The sequence below is a fragment of the Urocampus carinirostris genome, chromosome 6 (genome assembly GCF_059441175.1).
Source record: "Urocampus carinirostris isolate Australia breed hairy pipefish chromosome 6, RoL_Ucar_1.0, whole genome shotgun sequence".
Lineage (NCBI taxonomy): Eukaryota > Metazoa > Chordata > Actinopteri > Syngnathiformes > Syngnathidae > Urocampus > Urocampus carinirostris.
In genome coordinates this window covers 231,633-254,000 of record NC_142354.1, presented here as the reverse complement: position 1 = coordinate 254,000, position 22,368 = coordinate 231,633, and the positions used below count along the sequence as shown (strand labels likewise).

At 41.9% G+C, this 22,368-nt stretch overlaps 1 protein-coding gene across 2 annotated transcripts in view; it reads right to left on the bottom strand.

Annotated features, from left to right (window-relative positions):
• p3h1 (prolyl 3-hydroxylase 1) overlaps positions 1–22,368 on the bottom strand; it is a 71,814-nt gene that overhangs the window by 40,543 nt on the left and 8,903 nt on the right. For both annotated transcript variants that reach the window (XM_088337366.1, XM_088337367.1), the window contains exons 2-7: positions 18,582–18,734; positions 18,315–18,504; positions 18,107–18,241; positions 14,369–14,508; positions 5,304–5,393; positions 4,139–4,191 (exon numbers count right to left, since the gene is read on the bottom strand). In XM_088337366.1, the coding sequence (XP_088193492.1) occupies positions 4,139–4,191; positions 5,304–5,393; positions 14,369–14,508; positions 18,107–18,241; positions 18,315–18,504; positions 18,582–18,734 (761 nt within the window). The remainder of the gene's footprint in view (positions 1–4,138; positions 4,192–5,303; positions 5,394–14,368; positions 14,509–18,106; positions 18,242–18,314; positions 18,505–18,581; positions 18,735–22,368) is intronic.

Sequence of the window (22,368 nt, the reverse complement as noted above, 5' to 3'; positions counted from 1 at the left end):
TTAGCATGCAGCAGTTACCATAATTTATTAGCATTAAGCAGTTTACATTTAGCTATTAGAATGTAACCTTTAGCATAACTCATTAGAAAGTAGCAGTTAACATAATGTTATTATGAAGCCGTTAGCATGTAGCCGTTAGCATTATTTGTTAGCATGTAGCTATTAGCATAACCCGTTAGCAAGTATCCATTAGCTTAATTTGTAAGCAAGGAACAGTTAGCATGTATCTTTTAGCAGCAAATAACGCCCGGAGTGTGCATCTTTTACATTGTGCGTACAACTTACAAAACATCTCCGCCCGCATGGGTGACAACTTTTTCAAATTAAAAAAGAAAAAGAAAAAAGAAAAACACCTGAAAGATTTTTTTTCACATCAAATGTTTGCTTTATTACAATTTCGAAATCCTTGTTAGGTTTGGAAATTTTGGAATTTCAGTTCGTTTGTCAATTTGCATACTCGGCAGCCAATCAGAAGCCTGCATGGAATAACTTTCAGACTCTTCTGAGCGTTATAAGGTCCTGCATTTGCATATCATTTTCCAAAGTAGACGCACAGAGAACACAAGAAATACGGAGAAGTGGTTAGGAATCAAGCCAAAACCTCAGCCCCAGATGAAATATTGAAAAGAAGCTAAAACAATTTATGACGCTACGAAACGTATATTAAAAGCATCGTGGAAAGAGGAGTTCACGTGGTTTGTAGAAATACTACAAGCTTGTAGAAATACTACAATAAAGCAAACATTTGATTTGGAAAAAAAAAAGAAAGATTTTTTTTTTGCTCTAAAAAGCTGTCGGCCACTCGGGCGGAGACATTTTGTAAGTTGTACGCCAGACGTAAAAGATGCACGCCCCAGGCATCCGGGCAGACGTTATTTCAGACACTGCATGATGCAGATAGCATCTAGCCGTTAGCGTCCCAATTTAGCATGTAGCCATCAGCATTACTCATTAGCATGTAGATATTAGCATAATTTGTTAGTAGTAGTTAACAGGTATCCATTAGCATGAAAGACCTGTTAGTCCGCCCATTAGAAGTTCACATGCACTCCATGTATAATCCTGAATCAGATGCACCTCTTGAAGGGCCTTAGCTGCATAAAGACAATATTGTACACCTCTACAACTGGAAAGGGCTTCGGAGCAATAGCCAAGCAGCTTGGTGAAATAAATGTGCATTAGAAAATGGAAGAAGCTAAACCTGGCAGCCAATCTCAATCGGAGTGGAGCCCTGTGCAAGATACCACCTCGTGGAGTCTCAATGATTCTAAAAAACGTGAGGAATCAGCCCGGAACTACAGGAGTTGGTCAATGACCTGATAAGAGCTGGGACCACTGTTTCCAATGTTACTGTAGGGAATACACTAAGACATAATGATTTGAAATCATTCATGGCACAAAAGGTTCCCCTGCTTAAACCAGCACATGTCAAGGCCCGTCTTAAGTTTGCACAGGACCATTTGGATGACACAGAGGAGTCATTGGAGAAATTTTTGTAGTCAGATGAGACCAAAATAGAACTTTTTGGTCAAAATTCCACTAAGTGTGTTTGGAGGAAGAAGAATTAAGAGTACAATCCGAAAAACACCATCCCTACTGTGAAGCATGGGTTGCTTTGGGGGTGTTTTTCTGCACATGGGACAGGACGAGTGCACTGTATTAAAGAGAGGATGATTGGGGCCATGTATTTTGAGATTTGGGGGAACAACCTCCTTCTCTCAGTCAAAGCACTGAAGATGGGTCGTGGCTGGGTCTTCCAACATGACAACGACCCGATGCACACAGCCAGGGAAACCATGGAGTGCCTCCGTAAGAATTATATCAATGTTCTAGCATTGCCCAGCCAGTCTCCATACCTGAGCTCAATCGAAAATCTTGGGGGGAGCTCAAACTCCGTGTTTCTCAGCGACTACCCAAAAACCTGACTGATCTAGAGAAGATCTGTGTGGAGGAGTGGGCCAAGATCCTCTTGCAGTGTGTGGAAACCTGATGAAACACAACTGGAAACATTGGACCTCTGTAAAAGCAAACAAAGGCTACTCTAACAAATATTAACATTCGTTTTCTCAAGTGTTTAAATACCTATTTGCAGCTGTATCACACAAATAAATCGTTTAAAAAATCATACATTGGGATTTATAGATTTTTCTTTCTAGTTTATCCCTCTAACAGTGGACATGCACCTACGATGAACATTTCAGACCCCTCCGTGATTTCTAAGAAATAGCAAAATAGCAGGGTGTTCAAATACTTATTTTCTTCACTGTACATACATACATACATCCATATATCCATCCATCCATCCATACATACATACAGGCTAGATTTTAACGTTTAAGCTGCTGAGAAACAAAGATAAAGATGTCAAAACATTATTTCGATGAAAAATGTCAAAATCTTTTTTAGTCTATATTTTGGTCGATCGTTCTAATGATAACTTGCAAATGGATATGAGAATCAATTTTGTACTCTTACGAGTATTTTTAAATCCCTTACATTTTACTTTTTCTTGAAAATATGTTAAGAAAAAACTGTACTTTTATTCCGCTCGATTTGGCAAAATTGAAGTCCATTACTTTGTTTCTTAACAAATCCCTTCATGTCTGTCGGTGTCCGCTAGTTTGACGTTAGAACTCCGCCAGGCACTACCATGTTTAACCAATCAAACGTAGCAGCCTCGTCACTTGACCATATTCAACCTTAGCAGGGGGAAAGTTGTTTACGGATGACCCAGATCGAAAATTTCGCTTAGCAATATCGACTATGAAAACACAGAAAAGGAGGAGCACATTACATTAAAAGCAGGTTCCCCTTAAAAAGGGTGCGAAACACCACCTACAATATCAATGTCTCCTTTGTTCGAGTTCATGGGCTAGCTTGTTGTTCTGCTTGCAGAGCCTGTTAAGACAAGTATTGGGGCTTAAAATGCGCTACTCGGTGCTAGATGTGCTTAACTCATTTGATTTATACAATTTTTATTTTGTTGTTTGTTGAAGCATTCTAATTTACGCTGATTATTTTAATCTACTTTTAAATGAAATATATTCTTTTGTTTATTGGATGGACTTTGATAATTTGATGATCTGTTTGGTTGTTTTAAAAAAATAAGAAGTATGATGTTGCTGCAGTTACTCAGTACTTGAGTAATGTTTTCACCAAGTACTTTTTTACTTTTACTCTATTTAGTATTTGGATGACTACTTTAACGTCTACTTTAGTAATATTACTCTGCAGTAACAGTACTTTTACTTGAGTAAAATGTTTGGCAACTCTACCCACCTCTGCTCAAATGATAACATACTGTAGCTACATGCACTATTAGAAGTGGTTCTAAAGGCAATTTATTGAAAATACAGTGGGACCTCGCTACCTCGCGCTTCGACGTTCGCGGCTTCAGAGCTTCGCGGCCTGTAATAGTTAAAAGAAAAAAAGGGGCGTCGCTACTTCGCAGATTTTCACTTTTAGCGGGTGGTTTTGGTCCCCATTAACCAGGTCTAAAAAAATAGTAATTTAAAAAAAAAATAATAATAATATATTTTTTTTTTACTTGCGCCGCCCCGCGGGTGCCGTTTGTTCGCTCCTGCGAGCGAACCCCTAACCCGCAGCGCGGGTACTTTCGGGCGCGATACGCACGACACCGCAACAAGCCAAGCGGGTCGGGTGCTCGGCGCGGAGGCCGGCGTCTCCTACTCGGGCCGCGAGGGACTTCGCCTCGGCGACCGGACTCGCCGGGTAGGTCGGGGGCACGGCGGCACAGTGGTTAGCGCGTGTGCGGCACAGTTCTGAGGTCGTGGGAACCTCCTGCATGGGTTCCATTTTTTTTTTTTTTTGAAGGGGCGTCGTTACTTCACAGATTTTCACTTTTTGCGGGTGGTTTTGGTCCCCATTAACCGCGATAACCGAGGTCCCACTGTAAATAAATATAAGATAAATTGGATATTTCTGGACTAAATTAGGGAAACGGTTTTCACTTTTAAACATGATTAAAGGCTGTCTTTCACCTTTCAGTTTTACAAACAAATTTTAAACTAATAAAATTAAATTGAGCTGATTTTTTTGCTGAAATATCAAGAGTGAGGAAACTCAAAAATATAGTTATGGGTCAAGAGGTAATGAATTAAACAGAAGCATCTCTTACTTTTGTTTGTCCCTCAGTCTTTTAGGCATTATATCTTCAGGAGTCCAGGTGTCCTAACAAAAAAAAAAAAAGGCGTTTTTAAGTTCTCTCTCTCTCTCTCTCTCATCTCTCTCTCTCCTCTCTCTCTCTCTCGTTCTCTCTCTCTCTCTCTCTCTCTCTCTCTCTCTCTCTCTCTCTCTCTCTCTCTCTCTCTCTCTCTCTCTCTCTCTCTCTCTCTCTCTCTCTCTCTCTCTCTCTCTCTCTCTCTCTCTCTCTCTCTCTCTCTCTCTCTCTCTCTCTCTCTCTCTCTCTCTCTCTCTCTCTCTCTCTCTCTCTCTCTCTCTCTATATATATATATATATATATATATATATATATATATATAGAGAGAGAGATAAATTTAATTTATAAATATTTACAACCCTGGGCAAAAACTATCGAATCGCCAGTCTTGGGCAAGCCCTTACTCAGACATTTTATTCTGTAAAAAAAAAAAACCTTGAATTACAAACATGAAACAATAGTAAGGAAGGTGCAACATATTGGCATTCAAAAACACTAAAAGAAATTAAGAGAAGACATTGCAATGTTCAGTAAATGTTACTTATATAGAGCAAGTGCAGGGAAATAAATATGGAATCAGATCATTTGGAGTAGAAAATAAGGACACACCCAGTCAATTTCCTTTCCCTAATTGGGCACCGGGCTCAGATCAGGTCTACTCGTTAGTAGGCAGTTAAAATAGTGCAGTTGTCACACTTTGGAGGGCTTCTGGACTAAGTGGATTGGCAAGACTTATGGCTTCAACAAGGGAGATGTCTCTTGAGACCAAAGATAAGCTTGTCAAACTACTTCAAGAAGGTTACTCTACTAGTACTCATACTAGTAATGTTTTGATTGTATTTCTTTGCCAGTTTTTTATGATTCCAAATATTTTTTCTCCGAATGGAGTGATTCCATTCTTATTTTCCTGCACTTTTTTTGTGTTTTCCTAATGACCTTACATTTGTTCCATGTTTTTGATCCGATTTGATTTTCAACGGAATAAAACCTCTGAGGGCTTTCCCAAGACTGATGATTACATACTTTTTGCTGAGGGTATATATATATATATATATATATATATATATATATTGTAAAATTTCCACTGCAGTTACTAAAAGAGACACTGGTGTCAAATACTCACAGGATCAACAAATGTAATTCCAAATGCTTCATGGCCAAAGAACATCAATTCTTTCTCCAGCAAAGAACGGTTAATGAATCCCAAAACTCTCTAAGGGTTTAAAACATTGTCAAACATTACATAAATGCATTATTACTGTATATTTGTTTCTTACATTTAATGTTTTCCCATACCAAAAAACAGTGGTTCTCAAACTTTCTTTACTGATGTACCCCCTTAGAAATATATTTTTAGTCAAGTACCCCCTGGCACTGGCAAAACATTTTTGGAAGAAAAAAGAGGTACAGTGCTGTAAAGTCAGATGTATTCAAGCCAAACAACAGTGAACCTGACAAAACATATCGCAAACATTGCATGTACAAACAAAAAAGAATAACAGAAGACGTTGACGACCAGAAGGCATAAAACCAATCAAAACTCAAAAGTGCAAAATACTGCTAATAACAAATAAAATGGAAAAATATACATGAATAACAAAAATCTGTTCACAGAAATAAATCTATTTACTAATAACATTTAGTTTACAAAATAAACTTAATTCATAAATAAATATTTGCCCTCTAATAAACGTTAACTCTTTGAGGATTAAAAAAAGATTGCATTGAACATTTGTCTTGAATTGAACAGCATGTAACAGGCAGTGATTTATGAAAAGAAAAAAAAATGTACCCAATACATTTCAATGAGATATTTGAGCTTGCACCTTACTGAGGATCTTTGTCATTCTTGGTGACAAAGAGGCAATGCAGTGATCAAGTTCTTCTCCAGGCTCTGTCTGTTTCTTTGCTTGGTTTTGATCAGAATAATTGCAGAGAAGGAGGCCTCACATAAAAATGTGGATGCAAAAGGTAGCAGCTGTTTCAAAGATTTCTTTCCCAACTCCTGCCTCACACACAGCCAAAACCGTGTGAGAGTGCGGGCGACGGTCAGATCCTACTTCCATCAGTTTTTCCTGATGAGTGACAGGAAGCTTGAGTCTGTTTGCTTCAGACAAGATACATTTCTAACCCAATCCAGCTGCACAGATTTTTCATCCATGTCAGTGAAGTAGGAGAGAAAACCACTTATCAAGTTAGCCAAATGTCCCACTATGACTAACAGGAGCTGTCAACACATCCTCATTGGAGAGAAACACATCCAACTGAGGAAAGCAGGTGAATTCCTCCTGCTCACATGCCCTTTTCCACATCTCTGCTTTATTCAGAAAACCACTCACTTTATCATACAGGTTCAGGATGCTGGTGTCCTTGCCCTGTAGGGACATCTTCAGTTCATTCAGTTTCATTAACATATCTGCCAGATAGCAAAGCTTTGCAAGCCAGTCTGTGTTCTCAAACATGGTGGCATGGGGAGATCTGTGCTCTGTCAGGAAAGTGTGCACATTAGCTCGCAACTCAAACAGTCTGCTCAGTACTCCTTCACGGGACCACCAGAGTACTTCAGTATGCAGGAGCAGTTCTGTGTGTTCAGCTCCCGAGTTTTACAGAGGCTGCAAACAAACGTGTGTTAAGTAGCCTTGACTTGATAAAGTTCATAACTTAAATGCTGTCGTTCAAAAAATCATGCAACACAGGGCTCATTTTCTTGGACGCTAGCGGCTCCCTGTGTATCACACAGTGCATCCAATTGATGTCGGGATTTTATTTTCTAATCCGTGCTACGAGCCCTTTCGCTTTACCTGTCATTAATGCAGCCCCATCTGTCCAGACGCTGCTGCAGGATTTCCAGCTGATAGCGTTTCTGGTGAAAACCATGCTAACGACATAATTACTGTATTACTATAGATACAATAATTAGTTGGTTGCCCCTGTCTTCCAAATAGGGCACATTATTCATAACTTTGAAATACAGGGACATTTCTGTACATTTTACGAAATTGTGTAAAATAATAATTATTAGTTAATTATATAATATGTGATACGAAATCAATGATGAGGTTACTCAGGTGAAATGGTTTAGCTTTGACTGCTTGAAGTGAGTGACCGTTGAGGGATGGGCATCTGTTTACGTTCAAGACGAGTGGAAAATAAACAAAGATGGAAAGAAAACTTGGCAAGCCATCCGGGCCCAGTATAGAAAATAAGTAAAGAGGAGGAGAAACAAGCAAAGAATAAAGGTATGCAACTAGTTCTCTTTATATGATTACAGGCAGTCGGTATCCATGTCAGCAAGGGTTAGAGGTCTCGCCCAGTGAGTGATTTAGTGTAGAACCGCCACTGTGTGAGCGTGTATATAAAAGAATGTCCACGAGCGCTATGCAGGACATGTTGTATTAACAACCCTGAATGTGGCATAGAAACACGCGTGCGAAGCACAATTCAAACTGGCGGCCATCAACTACGCGGAAGAACATGGAAACCAGTAGCTGTGAGTGTCAGAGACCAGAACAAGCACTCGGATCCAATCGCGTCAGTTTTATAATTTATTTGGACAAGGGTCGGTGGAGCAGGCTTGGGACGTCGTCTCTTGGTGGCAGAAAGTCTCTTTGGACGAAATGGCAGCTCCGTGGTGAAACGCGTGACGAGTAACGTAGCAGGTAAGTCGGTGGCCGGGGCGGGAGAGTAGGTCGTAAACTTTTAACAGAAAAGGGTCAGGCAACGAGAAGCAGGCTTGGAATACACAAAGGGAACGTGGGTACCTTGAATGTTGGAGGCTCACTCATGGAAACGAGGAGTACACTCGAACGTCCATCTCTGGACGCTGACAGCTTAAGTAGAAAGCTTCCACCAATCAGGAAAGCGCGTTCCAGCACGCCAGCTGATTACCTCAGGTGGCTCCAGTTAGGTAATCACGACAGAACCCCCCCCTCAAGGGACGGCTCCAGAAGTCCCCCAGGGAAAAAAATAATCCAAAACACGTCACATGGAAACACTGGTAATCCGAGGGAACAAAAAGTCACAGGCCAGTACGAATAATCCCCCAAAACCCAAAATACATCACCAATAATCCAAAAAAGAGGGTCCAGAGGTCGTCCGATGAACCCCAGAAGGTCACCATCACACCAGCGATCCCTCAGAATTCTTCCGAATGGATAGACACCCCTTCGTCCGCATCTGAAGGGGCGGTTGCGGGTGGGTCCGCAGGTGGAAGAGTAGCAGCGCCGGACCCACGACGACGACCACGGCGCGGCGCTGGTTGGTCTGGATGTAGTCGATGGAACTCTGCCACAAGAGATCGGTCCAGGATCTGCCTGCTGGGAACCCATGATCTCTCTTCCGGACCATATCCTTCCCAATCGACCAAGTACTGGAAGCCCCGACCCCTGCGTCGGGAGCGGAGCAGGCGGCGCACTGTATAGATGGGCTCCCCGTCCAAGGAGCGTGGAGCCGGGGGGGGAGGCGGAATGGGTGCCATCGGGCTCTGGCTGACGGGCTTGATCCGGGAGACATGAAACGTGGGGTGCACTCTCATCGATCTTGGTAGACGGAGACGGACTGCTGAGGGGTTGATAATTCTAACAATAGGAAACGGGCCAAGATACCGAGGAGCCAGTTTCCTCGACTCAACCTTCAGTGGTAGATCAGTGGATGCAAGCCACACCTTTTGGCCCACCTGGTAATTCGGAGCAGGGCTCCTCCGTCGATTTGCCCCGACTGAATGAGCCTTGCCTGCCCGAAGGAGTGTGGCCCGAGCACGAGCCCAGGTTCGCCGACAGCGGCGTGCGTTCGCCGTAGCTGACGGGCAGTTAACTTCCTCTTCTTGACTAGGGAACATAGGGGGTTGGTAGCCATATACGCACTGGAAGGGGGACATTCCCGTGGAGGAGCTAACCAAGGAGTTGTGAGCATACTCCACCCATGCCAATTGCCGAGCCCAAGACAACGGTTCACTAGAGACCATACAGCGAAGTGCCGTTTCCAGATCTTGGTTCACTCGCTCAGACTGACCGTTGGAATGAGGGTGGAACCCCGATGAGAGGCTGACTGAGGCACCCAACAGACAACAGAACTCCTTCCAAAACGCGGACGAGAATTGGGGGCCCCGGTCAGAAACAATGTCCAGAGGGATGCCATGGAGGCGGAACACGTGTTGCTGGACTATCAATGCAGTTTCCTTGGCGGAGGGGAGCTTCGGTAGTGCCACGAAATGGACCATCTTACTGAACCGGTCCACGATAGTGAGTACAGTCGTCATCCCCTCGGATACTGGCAACCCCGTCACAAAGTCGAAGGAGATGTGGGACCATGGCCGGCGGGGAACCGGGAGTGGATGTAACAGACCGGCCGGACGTTGGTGGGATGCTTTGTTCTGGGCGCACACTTGACAGGCGGAGACATATTCCCGAACGTCCTTGGCCATTGAAGGCCACCAGAAGCGTCGGGACAAGAAACTGTGAGTCCGAGCCGACCCTGGATGGCAAGAAAAGTGAGAATTGTGCCCCCATTGGAGGACCTCAGACCGTAAGGGTTCGGGGACGAATAGTCGACCCTCGGGACAGGAGCTGGGACCCGCCTGATCGGGTAATGCCTCTCTGACTCGGGACTCGATATCCCAGGAAACTGCCGCCACCATACGGGAGGCCGGAAGGACCGTCGCAGGACTATGAGGTATCTCATTGGAACTTTGGAATTGCCGGGAGAGCGCGTCGGGCTTCACATTACGAGATCCGGGTCTGTAGGACAGAGTGAAGTTAAAGCGGGTGAAAAACAGAGCCCAACGTGACTGGCGAGGGTTGAGCCGCTTGGCCGATCTAATATATTCTAAATTCTTGTGGTCAGTCCAAACTATGAACGGCACCGTTACCCCCTCCAACCAATGCCGCCATTCTTCCAGGGCTAGCTTGACGGCCAACAACTCACGATCCCCCACGTCGTAGTTGCGTTCGGCCGGGGACAACCATCGGGAAAAGAAGGCGCACGGGTGCATCTTCTGGTCCTTGTCAGACCGCTGGGACAAGACGGCACCCACTCCCACATCTGAGGCGTCCACCTCCACTACCAGTTGGCGTGCGGGTTCAGGTACCTGGAGTATGGGGGCCGTAGAGAAATGATTCTTTAAACAGTTAAAAGCTGCATTTGCCTCGGGAGACCACCGGAATGGCTCTTTGGGGCTGGTGAGGAACGTGAGGGGAGCTGCCACCGAACTGTAGTTCCTGATGAACCTCCGGTAGAAGTTGGCAAAACCAAGGAATTGTTGGAGTTTTTTGCGAGACTCAGGGACAGGCCAAGAGGTGACAGCTGATACCTTGGCAGGATCCATCTGAAGGGTCCCCTCCGCCACGATGTAGCCCAGGAATGAAACCGTCTTGGCATGAAACTCGCACTTCTCCGCTTTAACAAATAAAGAGTTCTCTAGGAGACGACGGAGAACAAGCTGGACATGTTTTCGGTGTTCCTCGAGGGACTTCGAGAAAATTAAAATATCGGCCAGATACACAAAAACAAAACGATTAAGCACATCTCGTAAAATGTCATTTATCAAAGATTGGAAAACGGCTGGAGCATTGGTTAACCCGAACGGCATTACCAGGTACTCGTAGTGACCGGTGGGTGTGTTGAATGCTGTCTTCCACTCATCTCCTTCCCGGATACGGACTAAGTGGTAGGCGTTGCGTAGGTCAAGTTTAGTGAAGATTGTGGCCCCCTGTAGAAGTTCAAATGCAGAGGCAAGCAGAGGCAAGGGATAGCGATTTTTAACAGTGATTTCATTAAGGCCCCGATAATCTATACAGGGCCGGAGTGACCCGTCCTTTTTTCCTACAAAGAAGAACCCCGCCCCCGCTGGAGAAGAGGAGGGTCGAATAATACCAGCCGCCAAGGCATCGGAAATGTACTCCTCCATGGCCTTCCTCTCGGGAATGGACAGGGAGTAGAGGCGGCCCCGAGGAGGAACGGACCCTGGCAGAAGATCAATCGCGCAGTCATAAGGTCTATGAGGGGGCAGGGAAGAGGCCTTAGCTTTACTGAAGACCTCCCGTAGGTGGTGGTAACAGGCTGGGACCTTGGACAGATTAGGTGGGGCCCTCGTGGAAGCAGGGTGATCCGGGTAAGGAGCGGCTCGCAGGCAGGTTTGGTGACAGTCCATGCCCCATTCTAGTATCGACCCAGTGCGCCAGTCGAAATGGGGGTTGTGTTGCACCAACCAAGGATGACCCAGAACAAGGGGTTGGCTAGGGGAGTGAAGTAAATGGAATCTGATCTTCTCTCTGTGATTTCCAGACAACTGTAGTTCTATGGGTTCAGTTATTTGGGATACGGTGCCTAACAGGTGACCATCCAAAGCCCGAGCTGATACCGGATTAGGAAGGGTTTTAACAGGTATCCCCATCTTGTGTGCGAGTGACAGATCCAGGATATTGGCTTCGGCGCCAGAATCGATCAGGGCATGTAAGGGCTGAGATGAACCGGAAAGAATGAGATTTGCTCGGAGAACAGGTCTATCAGTCTTGGGGAACGAAACTAAAGCCGAGCTCAATCGGACGTCCCCTATGTCCGACGAGCGTTGGCTTTTAACGGGCAATTAACCACCCTATGTCCCTGGCCGCCGCAGTAAAAACATAGCCGTTCGGAACGCCTTCGCTGGCGCTCTTCGACGGAGAGGGAGGTGCGGTCCACCCCCATCATCTCATGAGGTGTGGTAGAAGTGGTTGGGGGGTTTGGTACCTTACTCACGTCTTGACTTTGCCTGGTGATGAATTGGCTGGGATCTTCTCTCTCTCGGCGTCTTGCCTGGACCCTACGGTCGATCCGGGCGGTCAATTCGATAGCGTCGTCAAGTGTTACCGGAGGAGCGTGGGATACCAATTCATCCTTGAGATAACCGGACAAGCTATGGAGGTAGGCGTCGACCAGCGCCTCTTCGTTCCAGTGACTCTGGGCTGCTAGTGTGCGGAAGTCAATGGCATAGTCGGCAATGGAGCGTCTCCCCTGGCGGATGTTCAAGATTGAACGGGCAGCATCGACCGATGAGGAACCAGAATCAAATACTTTAATCATTTCCTGGCTTAGCAAACTAAAAGAGGTGCATGCTGTCGCCCCTCGTTCGTATTCTGCCGTTCCCCAAAGGCGGGCTCTTCCAGTCAAATGATTTATTACATAAGCCACCTTCGTCTTTTCGTTTACAAAGGTGCGCGGCTGTAGATCAAAAATTAGTCGGCAATTTATGAGGAAGGGGCGGATCTGGGCAGGCTCTCCACTGAATTTCTCTGGCGAGCCTACTCGTGGTTCAACACTGCCGGTGCCGGCCTGATAGAAAAGAGGCGGAGCCGGATCAAGTGGTCGGGCTGCCAGGGAAGTATCGCACTGTTGCTCGAACAATTGTTGGTGACGTTGTACTTGCCGGACCAGTGTGGACACGTCATGGGCCATCTGTTGTACCGCGCCTTCGGTGTGCAGTAAGCGCTGTAGCGCGCATTGCTGCTCGGCGTCTCCGCATTCCTCGGAGGTGGAAAAAAACGTCGCTGGATCCATTTTTTTGGTTCGAGTGTTCTGTCAGAGACCAGAACAAGCACTCGGATCCAATCGCGTCAGTTTTATAATTTATTTGGACAAGGGATTTTTTAAGGGTTATTGTTCTATCTTCTTTATTCATTATCCATTATCCGTTATCGGTCAGTTCATAATACGCTACAAAGCCTATGAGCCGGGACTCTTATTCTCAGCCAAAAGGCCAAGCTAAGGTCCTAGCCCTAAAGCCTTGCTGCGATCATTGCGAATGCACCGTTCCTAGAGGTACTGCAATAGGCACTTAACCTTTCATAATAGCTGTATATATTAGTAGCTTTATGAAATCTAAATTAGAGCTGCAAACAGCTAAAAAGGGCCCTCAAACCCTTGCAACTCGGGGTACTATCATGTCTGAGTCCTGCCACATTGGAAACTTTCGTCTTGTGTAGCAGATAACATATAGAAGACCAAAGAAAACTGATATACCCTGGGGAAAATCAACCAATTCACACGAGACATTTTTAACGAGTAAGTCTCTTTGCAGTATAAAAATATCCCAGATTAGGGAAACTGCGCGAAAATAGAGGGAAGATTGTACTTTTTTCTTATCACATTGCTGTATTCAGTGGTTGTAAAAATAATGGAGCGGGCCTTCCAAGGGTGCATGGTTGCACTTTCTTTTAACCTTCCCAACATAAAGTGCAATTGAACCTCCACTACACTACGATAGACCGCAGTGGAGTTCTCATTGAGTGTTTTGTTTACATTTACCTTTCGAACAGTGCATTAAGCACAGGGCATAACCATGGAGTATGAAGTGTAGAGCAGACCCTCAAGAGACCCCATGAAAATATTATTTAAGGGAGGGGAGAAAGAGGGGGTAAAGAGACAAACAAAAGGCTCCTTCCGAAACCTAAGATGAGGAAGTTTGACAAAACCAATGTTCCCTATAAGCTGTGTGTGTGAGCAATTGCGTACTGGCCAGACTTCGGCACAGGAAAATCTATCCCGCAAAAAAAATTTGGGCTCAAAATTGCTAGCAAACTCAGTCAGTAAAGTTTTTCAAGAAGCGACACTTTTGGCTTGGTTCACTAAAAAGAGCCGGCTTTTTTGACTCCCAAACGGCTCTTCGGATTGTTTTTGATGCTTTAATCCATATAATAATTATGCAACATTATGCCCAACATGACTTGAAAAGAGGTGTACAGTAGTAACGCAAAAAAGAAAAATGATACCCAAAAATGAAAAAGAAAATCGAGAAAATAGACGAAAGAAAAAAAACAGGAATAAGAAAAAGAGGAAAAAGCAAAAAAAAAGAAGTAAAACCCTCAGAAATAAAAGAAAAGAGGAAGTAAAAAGCTAGAAAAAATAAACAAAATGAATACAAAATACAGAAAAAGGGATTAAAAACAGGTAGAAAAAAAGCAAGGGAAAAGAAGAACAAGCCCAGAAAAAGAGAGAAAATCAAGTCAATCTTGCCAACATTGTACTTCCACTAAACATGACGTGTTACCACCCATAGCGAGCAATCGTTGTTTAGTCCCCAACAATGTTATGTGATCACTTGAAAAAAAAACCATCTTGGGGCACACGAGGGAATTTCTTCTTCCAAGGGGGGACATGACAGAAAATAATTGAGAAGCACTTCAGTAATGTGAAAATGAGTTAAAAGAACAGTACCTGTCTTTCTGTAATGGAAGCAGCTTTTTCCAATCCCAATGCAGCCGAATAATAAGCTAGATTTTGTTTCATCACTTCATCGTCAGGGTGGAATAGCAAATAGGTCTTGCAACACTCAACGGATAGCTCATAGTTTTCACCTACAGGAAAAGTACAACAAAAACAGACTTTAAACCTATTCTGGTATAGTAACTGTTTCCACTTGTTTTGTATTACCTAACTTCAATTAGTTTTGGTCAATATGGAGAAAAATACATCACAATTAGGTCATTTTATATGATTTTCCCAAGTTTTCACTGTACAAATAATTGTACTGCAAATCAATGACGGCATAATAAAAAAAACAAAAACTAATTTCCTAACATAAATAGTTTGTCAAAAAAAGAAAAACATAAAATACAACAAATAAACAATTTTTGAAAATTGACTCACATTCATTTTCAACAAAAATGTAAATAAAAGATTTGATAATTTAAAAAAAACTGTCACTCTAAAGATTAACACAAGACATAAAATTGAATCTCAAGAGTCTGCAAAAAAAACTAATAGTGGTGGGTCATATTTATTCCAGGTAAACGAAAAAAAACTGAAATAGTAAAAAAAAAGTGCAGGCTACTGTTCCGTAGGCCATATACCATTTTTTAGCTGTGCATATTTTGAGTAAGGAACACTAATATGTTAACCTTGTCTAGTTGAAGGCAGGACCTCTCTATAGTTGCTGTGGTGACAGCTGTGCTAAAAACTCATAGTTCATAGTTGTTTCACGGTTGCAAATGTGTTTTTTTTGCCAACACCTGCTTCATTTTCCCGCCGAAGTGCGAATCTCTGTGCCGGCTGTTTTTTTTTTGGCGACAAACATCACCTTTCCTCCCTTTGGATAAAATGTGAAAATTGGGGGTTTCGTTTGGCCTCGGTCACACAAATCAAGTTCATCTGTCGTGTTCACGCCGCGATGGGTCAGGCTGGATTTTTTTAGGCCTGGTCTTATTTCCAGTTCAAGTACAGCCTTGATTGAGGAAACAAATATATTTTCGCCCATGAAATCAGCCAGGGCCAGTGTTTATTTTTCAGTAACGTGGTAATCTAACTCATTATTTCTTCCGCCAATACAGTGTGTTACTTTGGCTGCAGAACACCAATACTAGCATGTCCCTGCACACGTGAAGCCATTTTCCGCAGTTTTTTAGCTCCTCCGAGTTTTTACCCTGCGACTGTTCGGATCATGTCACCATTTCAAATTGCCACTATCTAATACACCGAAAGAAAAGGCATATTGGTGAATAAAGCAACCGACTCGTGAACGAAAAGGCTCAATTAGATGGCTCTTGAAAGTGAGAGCAGATTACACACCATTCAAGAGCTGGTCCCCTTCAATGCGCTACTTTTATATTGTGCTTGGTCAAAAGGCATTTTTTCAGGAATTCTGTTCTGTTGACATTCGATTTGGTGAGTATGAAAAATGGTTTTGTAATATATCTTTTTCGTTGTAGATTTATAAATATTTTAATTTATGTTTCTTGTTTCATTTAGGGTTAAAGTTTTAGAGTTCATTTTGATTTGTGTTCACCCTTTTAAAGTCATTCGTTATAATACATTTTAAATTGTATCATATGTATTACGAAACAAAAACAACCTAAAAAAACATTTGGGAGCCAAAAGAGCTGGCTCTTTTTAGTGAGCCAAGCTGAAAAAGCCAGTTCTCGAAAAACTGTCGGAATTCCCATCCCTACAACGGACCGTTCGAGTTAGATTTGATCTAAAACACTCATTTTATATTATCTACTGCTGATTGCAATATTATAATATTGTTTATTGTATATTTTTGTTGCACTCGAAGTGTAGGATAAATCTGTTGCTGGTGAGGTGATATATATTAAAAGGTTCCATAACACAACCTGTTCTTCTCTATTCAACTCACTCCAAAGCTGCTCAGAAATGTTCAAATTATTCAACATAAAACAACTTATATTTAAAGTAATGTTAACTATTAATATTACTTTAAAAATAAGCTTCCATGGTAACTAGTTATTTTTACTATTGTCTAACTCAGTTACTGTTTGTTTGTACATGATTCAAATTGAATCTTTTCTTCCGGCGCCGTCACGAATGGCAGCCACTCCAGCAGCTCCCGTGTTATTTTCGATTGTTCTCGATTGTTCGATTGTTCTCGATTGTTCTTAGCTCAGGGATGCTGCTGGAAATGTGAATTTCCCTTCGGGGATGAACAAAGTATCTATCTATCTATCTATCTATCTATCTAAATCGGTTACCTTTGAACTTACCTTTGTTGTGACTTGAGCTGGTACAATGGAGTTAGTGGGTGGATGCAGAGTGGTGGAAGAGAAGGTGGATTAAAACTCATACTGATTTAGAAACTTGGGAAGATTATCATGCCCTCAAAGTAACGTGCCCAACTCTGCCCAGGGCCTTATTAGCTGCTTTGATGGACCAGAATAAAAAAATCCCCTCATACCAAGTTTGGCAGAGGTGGCCGTGTTTCATCCTCAACTAAAATAAAATATAAAGATAATAAGGGAAAAAAATCGTATGTATAAAACTTGAAACCAGTGATGTTAATGCATTTTGTAAATGGTAAATAACAGAAATATTTTGCATATCCCTACAACTTATTTTTTGCAATTATTAGCCAATTTGGAATTCGACGCAAAAAATGTTTCAGAAAAAGCTGGCACAAGTGGCAAAATATACGGAGATATTGAGCAGTGCTCATCAATATCTCCCCTTGAACATCCACCAGGTAAATGGAATAACCAGTTGCTTCTATGATTAGGAACAAAAGCGGATTCTCCAAATCTCTAATTGGGTATGTTTACATGTAAATCGGACTATTGCCGTTGTTCCAGTTATGAAAAGCGTTTCAAATATGCAGTGCAATTCGATTAAGGTCCGTCCGCAAATAGTTAAATTCAAATGTTTGGGTTAGTCCTTTTATTTTGCAATTACTCTTGCATGTATACCCATTGAAATAACGCATTTGTTTGTGAGCAAATAAGCACCCGGTTAATGGGGACCAAAACCACCCGCGAAAAGTGAAAATCTGCGACGTAGCGACGCCCCTTCAAATTTTTTTTTTTTTTTAAATTTTATTATTTTATTCTATCATTATTATTTTTTAGACCTGCGAAGCTCTGAACCCGTGAACGTAGAACCACGAGGTAGCGACACCCCTTCAAAAATGCTTAAAAAAAAAAAAAAAAAAGATTTATTTATTTTTTTTAAATCATTTTATTTTATTATTATTGTTTTTTAGCCCCACAAAGCTCTGAACCCGCGAACGTCAAACCGCGAAGTAGCGAGGTCCCACTGTAATGGGACACACAGAAAATGAATGACTCAATTTGTGATATTGGTAAGTTTATTCTCTTTTTAATATTGGACGAATGCAAAGGAGAATTCATAGGATGCCAGCTCCTTATTTTGCTCGTTGTTTTGACATGATTGTCGCTATCGGCCAATCATGTTGCTGCTCTTTGATATCCACACCTTTTTGGGCTGATCTGCTTTTTGTAACACTAAAGATGTTTGATAAAAAGAGCAGGCTCATGAGAGAGCGTCAGAAACAGGGAAAGGAATTCTCTTATCTGAAGGCCCCTCTCCCAGGTTCTCGTTACTAGTTCAAAATCCATTGATGTATTCTCCCCTTATTTTGAGTGTCTCCTAAATTTTAACTTTAACATAGATTTTAAACAGTTAATCCCACAACAAAACAATACTCACTGTGGTAGTAGGAAAACTGCAGGTAGTTAAAGTGTGAGGGAAGAAAATCCTCCAGTGGCTTGTCACTTCCACCAGCATTAAGGGCTAACTCTATGGAACAGCGCTGCTTACAATTCAGCACCTGAATATAATGGTCTGACACAAGTACACAACAATTAAAAGAATATTTATGTGTACTTTCACCAAATTATGAACAACAATGCTTCACCTGTCATTGTCTGATAGAGGTCAGCATTGTACTCTATATAGTTGTAGCCATCATAGTTGTAGCTTCCCTCGCAAAGTGCTCTGCACTCTTCATCAGCACTAAAGTAGTCATCTAAAGCCCCCTCAAATAGTTTGGCTGCCATACTAAAAGAGTTTTCACTATAATAACTTTTCCCCATCAAGAACTTTGCCTGAAAAAAAACATAGTGGTCTAAGATTTAAGACAAGATTTCAAATTGTATTTTCCAATTATAAAATGTTATCAAACCATGTGCGGCCTGGCTTCAAGATCTTTGAAGTCTTCATCCTTTACCCCAGACATCGTGCCATAGTAATCAAGGTTCTGCTTCATCTCCACATGTTCTTTGTTCGCTTGAAAAAATGTGTTAGCTGCTGCCACTGCCTTGTCCAGCTTATTTATCTGCGAGGAAAAAAGCATAACAGTTGCCTCATTCATCATAATGACTTTGGGTGCAGAGTGTTCACTGTGTGACATCCACAGAAAATCTGCTCGACTGTCACTCAAACCAAGTTAGCTGCATGTGCGGTGCATGTCTTAAAATAAGCAATTAGGAGTAGAGCTGCACGGTAGGGCTGCAACTGAAGATCATTTTTATAACCAATGAATCGGTCGATTATTTTTTTCATGAATGGATAAATCGGTTTTCTTAAAGACATTTTAAATTTCCTCCTCTTTCTTCAAATTTTTAAGTTTTGGACAGATGGAAAATTTGTACAAAAAACACAGAATATTTTATAATATAAAAGAATAAAAAACTGTCAATTAACATGACAATAAACTAAAATATATTCAATAAATGCTATACGTAAAATACTCTTTTCCTACCAACTCATCGACAGATTATATTACAATTTGACTTACCATAAAAAACAAAAGAAAAATAACAATACAGTACTAAACATTTCATTTTATGAGTGGAATTTTTTTAATCAACAAAAAATATATATAAAAAAAATGCAAACCCACTTTTAAAAATGTTGTCAAAAAAATTGTTTTTTGGGGTTAAATCTTTGAATATGATAAGCATTCCCAATTTGAAAATGATATATAATTTGCCCCTTGTGTACAGTTAAACATGTCATTAATATATATATATATATATATATATATACTGTATATATACTGGACTGTCTCAGAAAATTAGAATATTGTGATAAAGTTCTTTATTTTCTGTAATGCAATTAAAAAAACAAAAATGTCATACATTCTGGATTCATTACACATCAACTGAACTATTTCAAGCCTTTTATTATTTGAATATTGCTGATTTTGGCTTACAGCTGAAAAAAACTCAAAAATCCTATCTCAAAATATTAGAATACTTCCTCAGACCAAGTAAAAAAATAATTTTATAACAGCAAAACTAAATCAAACATTTGAAAATGTCCATTGATGCACTCAGTACTTGGTTGGGAATCCTTTTGCACGGATTACTGCATCAATCCGGCGTGGCATGGAGGCAATCAGCCTGTGGCATTGCTGAGGTGTTATTGATGCCCAGGATGCTTCGATAGCGGCCTTCAGCTCATTTGCATTTGTAGGTCTGGTGTCTTTCATCTTCTTCTTAACTATACCCCACAAATTCTCGATGGGGTTCAGGTCAGGGGAATTAGCAGGCCAATCAAGGACAGTGATGCCATGGTCAGTGCACCAGTTACTGGTGGTTTTGGCACTGTGGGCAGGTGCCAGATCATGCTGGAAAATGAAATCCTCATCTCCATAGAGCTTTTCAGCAGATGGAAGCATGTAGTGCTCTAAAATCTCTTGGTACACAGTTGCATTTACTCTGGAAACACAGTGGACCAACACCAGCAGCTGACATGGCTCCCCAAACCATTGCTGACTGTGGGAACTTCACACTGGATTTCAAGCAACTTGGATTTTGCTCCTCTCCAGCCTTTCTCCAGACTCTGGCGCCTTGACTTCCAAATGAAATGCAAAACTTGCTTTCGTCTGAAAAGAGGACTTTGGACCACTCTGCAACTGTCCAGTGCTTCTTCTCCATAGCCCAAGTCAGACGCTTCTTCCGTTGTCTTGAGTTCAGAAGTGGCTTGACCATGGGAATACGGCTATTGTAGCGCATTTCCCGGACACGTCTGTGAACTGTGGCTTTTGATACCTGGACTCCAGCTTCAGCCCACTGTCTTTGAAGCTCCCGCAAATTCTGGAAGCGGCTCTTCTTCACAATTTTGTTAAGGCTGCGGTCATCTCTTGGTTGTGCAGCGTTTCCGGCCACATTTTTCCCTTCCAACAGACTTTTTGTGGATATGCTTTGAAACTGCACTCTGTGAACAGCCTGCTCTTTGAGAAATTTCTTTTTGTGTCTTACCCTCTTGATGAAGGGTATCAATGATGGTCCTCTGGACAGCAGACAGATCAGCAGTCTTCCCCATACTTGTGATTTAGTTTACTGAACCAAGCTGAGTGTTTTTAAGGCTCAGGAAACCCTCGCAAGGTGTTTCGAGTTAATTAGATGATTCAGGTGATTAGTTGAATAGCCTACTTGTATACTTTTTCATGATATTCTAATATTTTGAGATAGGATTTTTGAGTTTTCTTAAGCTGTAAGCCAAAATCAGCAATACTCAAATAATAAAAGGCTTGAAATAGTTCAGTTGATGTGTAATGAATCCAGAATGTATGACATTTTTGTTTTTTTAATTGCATTACAGAAAATAAAGAACTTTATCACAATATTCTAATTTTCTGAGACAGTCCAGTATATATATATATATATATATATATATATATATATATATTTTTTTTTTTTTTAATTGTTTACTTTGCTTCATGATGAAACAGTCAAATACTACAAGGTTGAAACTTTCATGCCAATTTTGTTTGTAATGGTGCAATGTTCAATAAAAAAAACTATTTAATATATATATATATATATATATATATATATATCTTTGTTTGTAGGCAGCACGGCGGCGCAGTGGTTAGCGCGTGTGCGGCACAGTTCTAAGGTCTCGGGAACCTCTTGTGTGGCTTCAAATCCAGCTACCGGACTTCCAGCGCGGAGTTTGTATGTTCTCCCCGTGCTTGCGTGGGTTTCCTCCGGGTACTCCGGTTTCCTTCCACATTCCAAAGACATGCATTTCAGGTGGATTGGCCGGTCCAAATTGTCCCTAGGTGTGAATGAGCGAGCGAGTTGTCTGTCCCTGTGTGCCCTGTGATTGGCTGGCAACCAGTTCAGGGTGTCCCCTGCCCACTGCCCGATGATTGCTGGGATGGGCTCCAGCACCCCCGCGACCCTACTGAGGATAAGCGGTGCAGTTAATGAGATGAGATCTTTGTTTGTAAAAACGACATTGGCCCACTCTGCCGGAATAAAGTGGTACTACAACTCTCAGCTTCACAACAGAATTGTGTGCACTCTTATATGCACTTATTTAAGTTACAAATTGGCTCATACAAAACGTGAAACCACAAATCGATGATATAATAAGTTGTAAAAGCTTTTATAATCGCTTTAAATTACTTTGATTGATTAGTTGTTGCAGCGCTAGATGTGCCGTGGTGCGATTGTGCAATCCCAAGACACTGCGTTTCAAGGATTTATAGTTCAATGTTTGCATTTGATTTTCCCCTTGCCTGCACCCACAGCGCTGGCACGCCACAAGGTTGTGTGCAGAGCCCACTCTTGTACTCGCTCTACAATCTACAGTTATGACTGCAGCCCCACACACCTAGAGAACATCATTGTCAAATTCGCTGACGACACAACGCTTAGTGGGGAGAATAACAGGGGAGAACTAGGAGGCCTACAGGGATGAGGTCCTGAACCTGGAAAGGTGGTGTGCAACTAATGATTATCTTAATAATCGATGAATCAGTAGACAGATGGGAGAAAAGTGTACAAAATAACAGCATTTTCCATGATATAAAACAATAAAAATTCCAAGTGTCAAATAACTTATTAATGAAAAAATGCAAGAAAGAAGAAAGACAAAGAGAAAAGAAAGAGAAAAGAAATTAAAAAAGAGAAAAGAAAGAAAAAAATGAAAAGAAAATAACAGGTTCTTGTTTT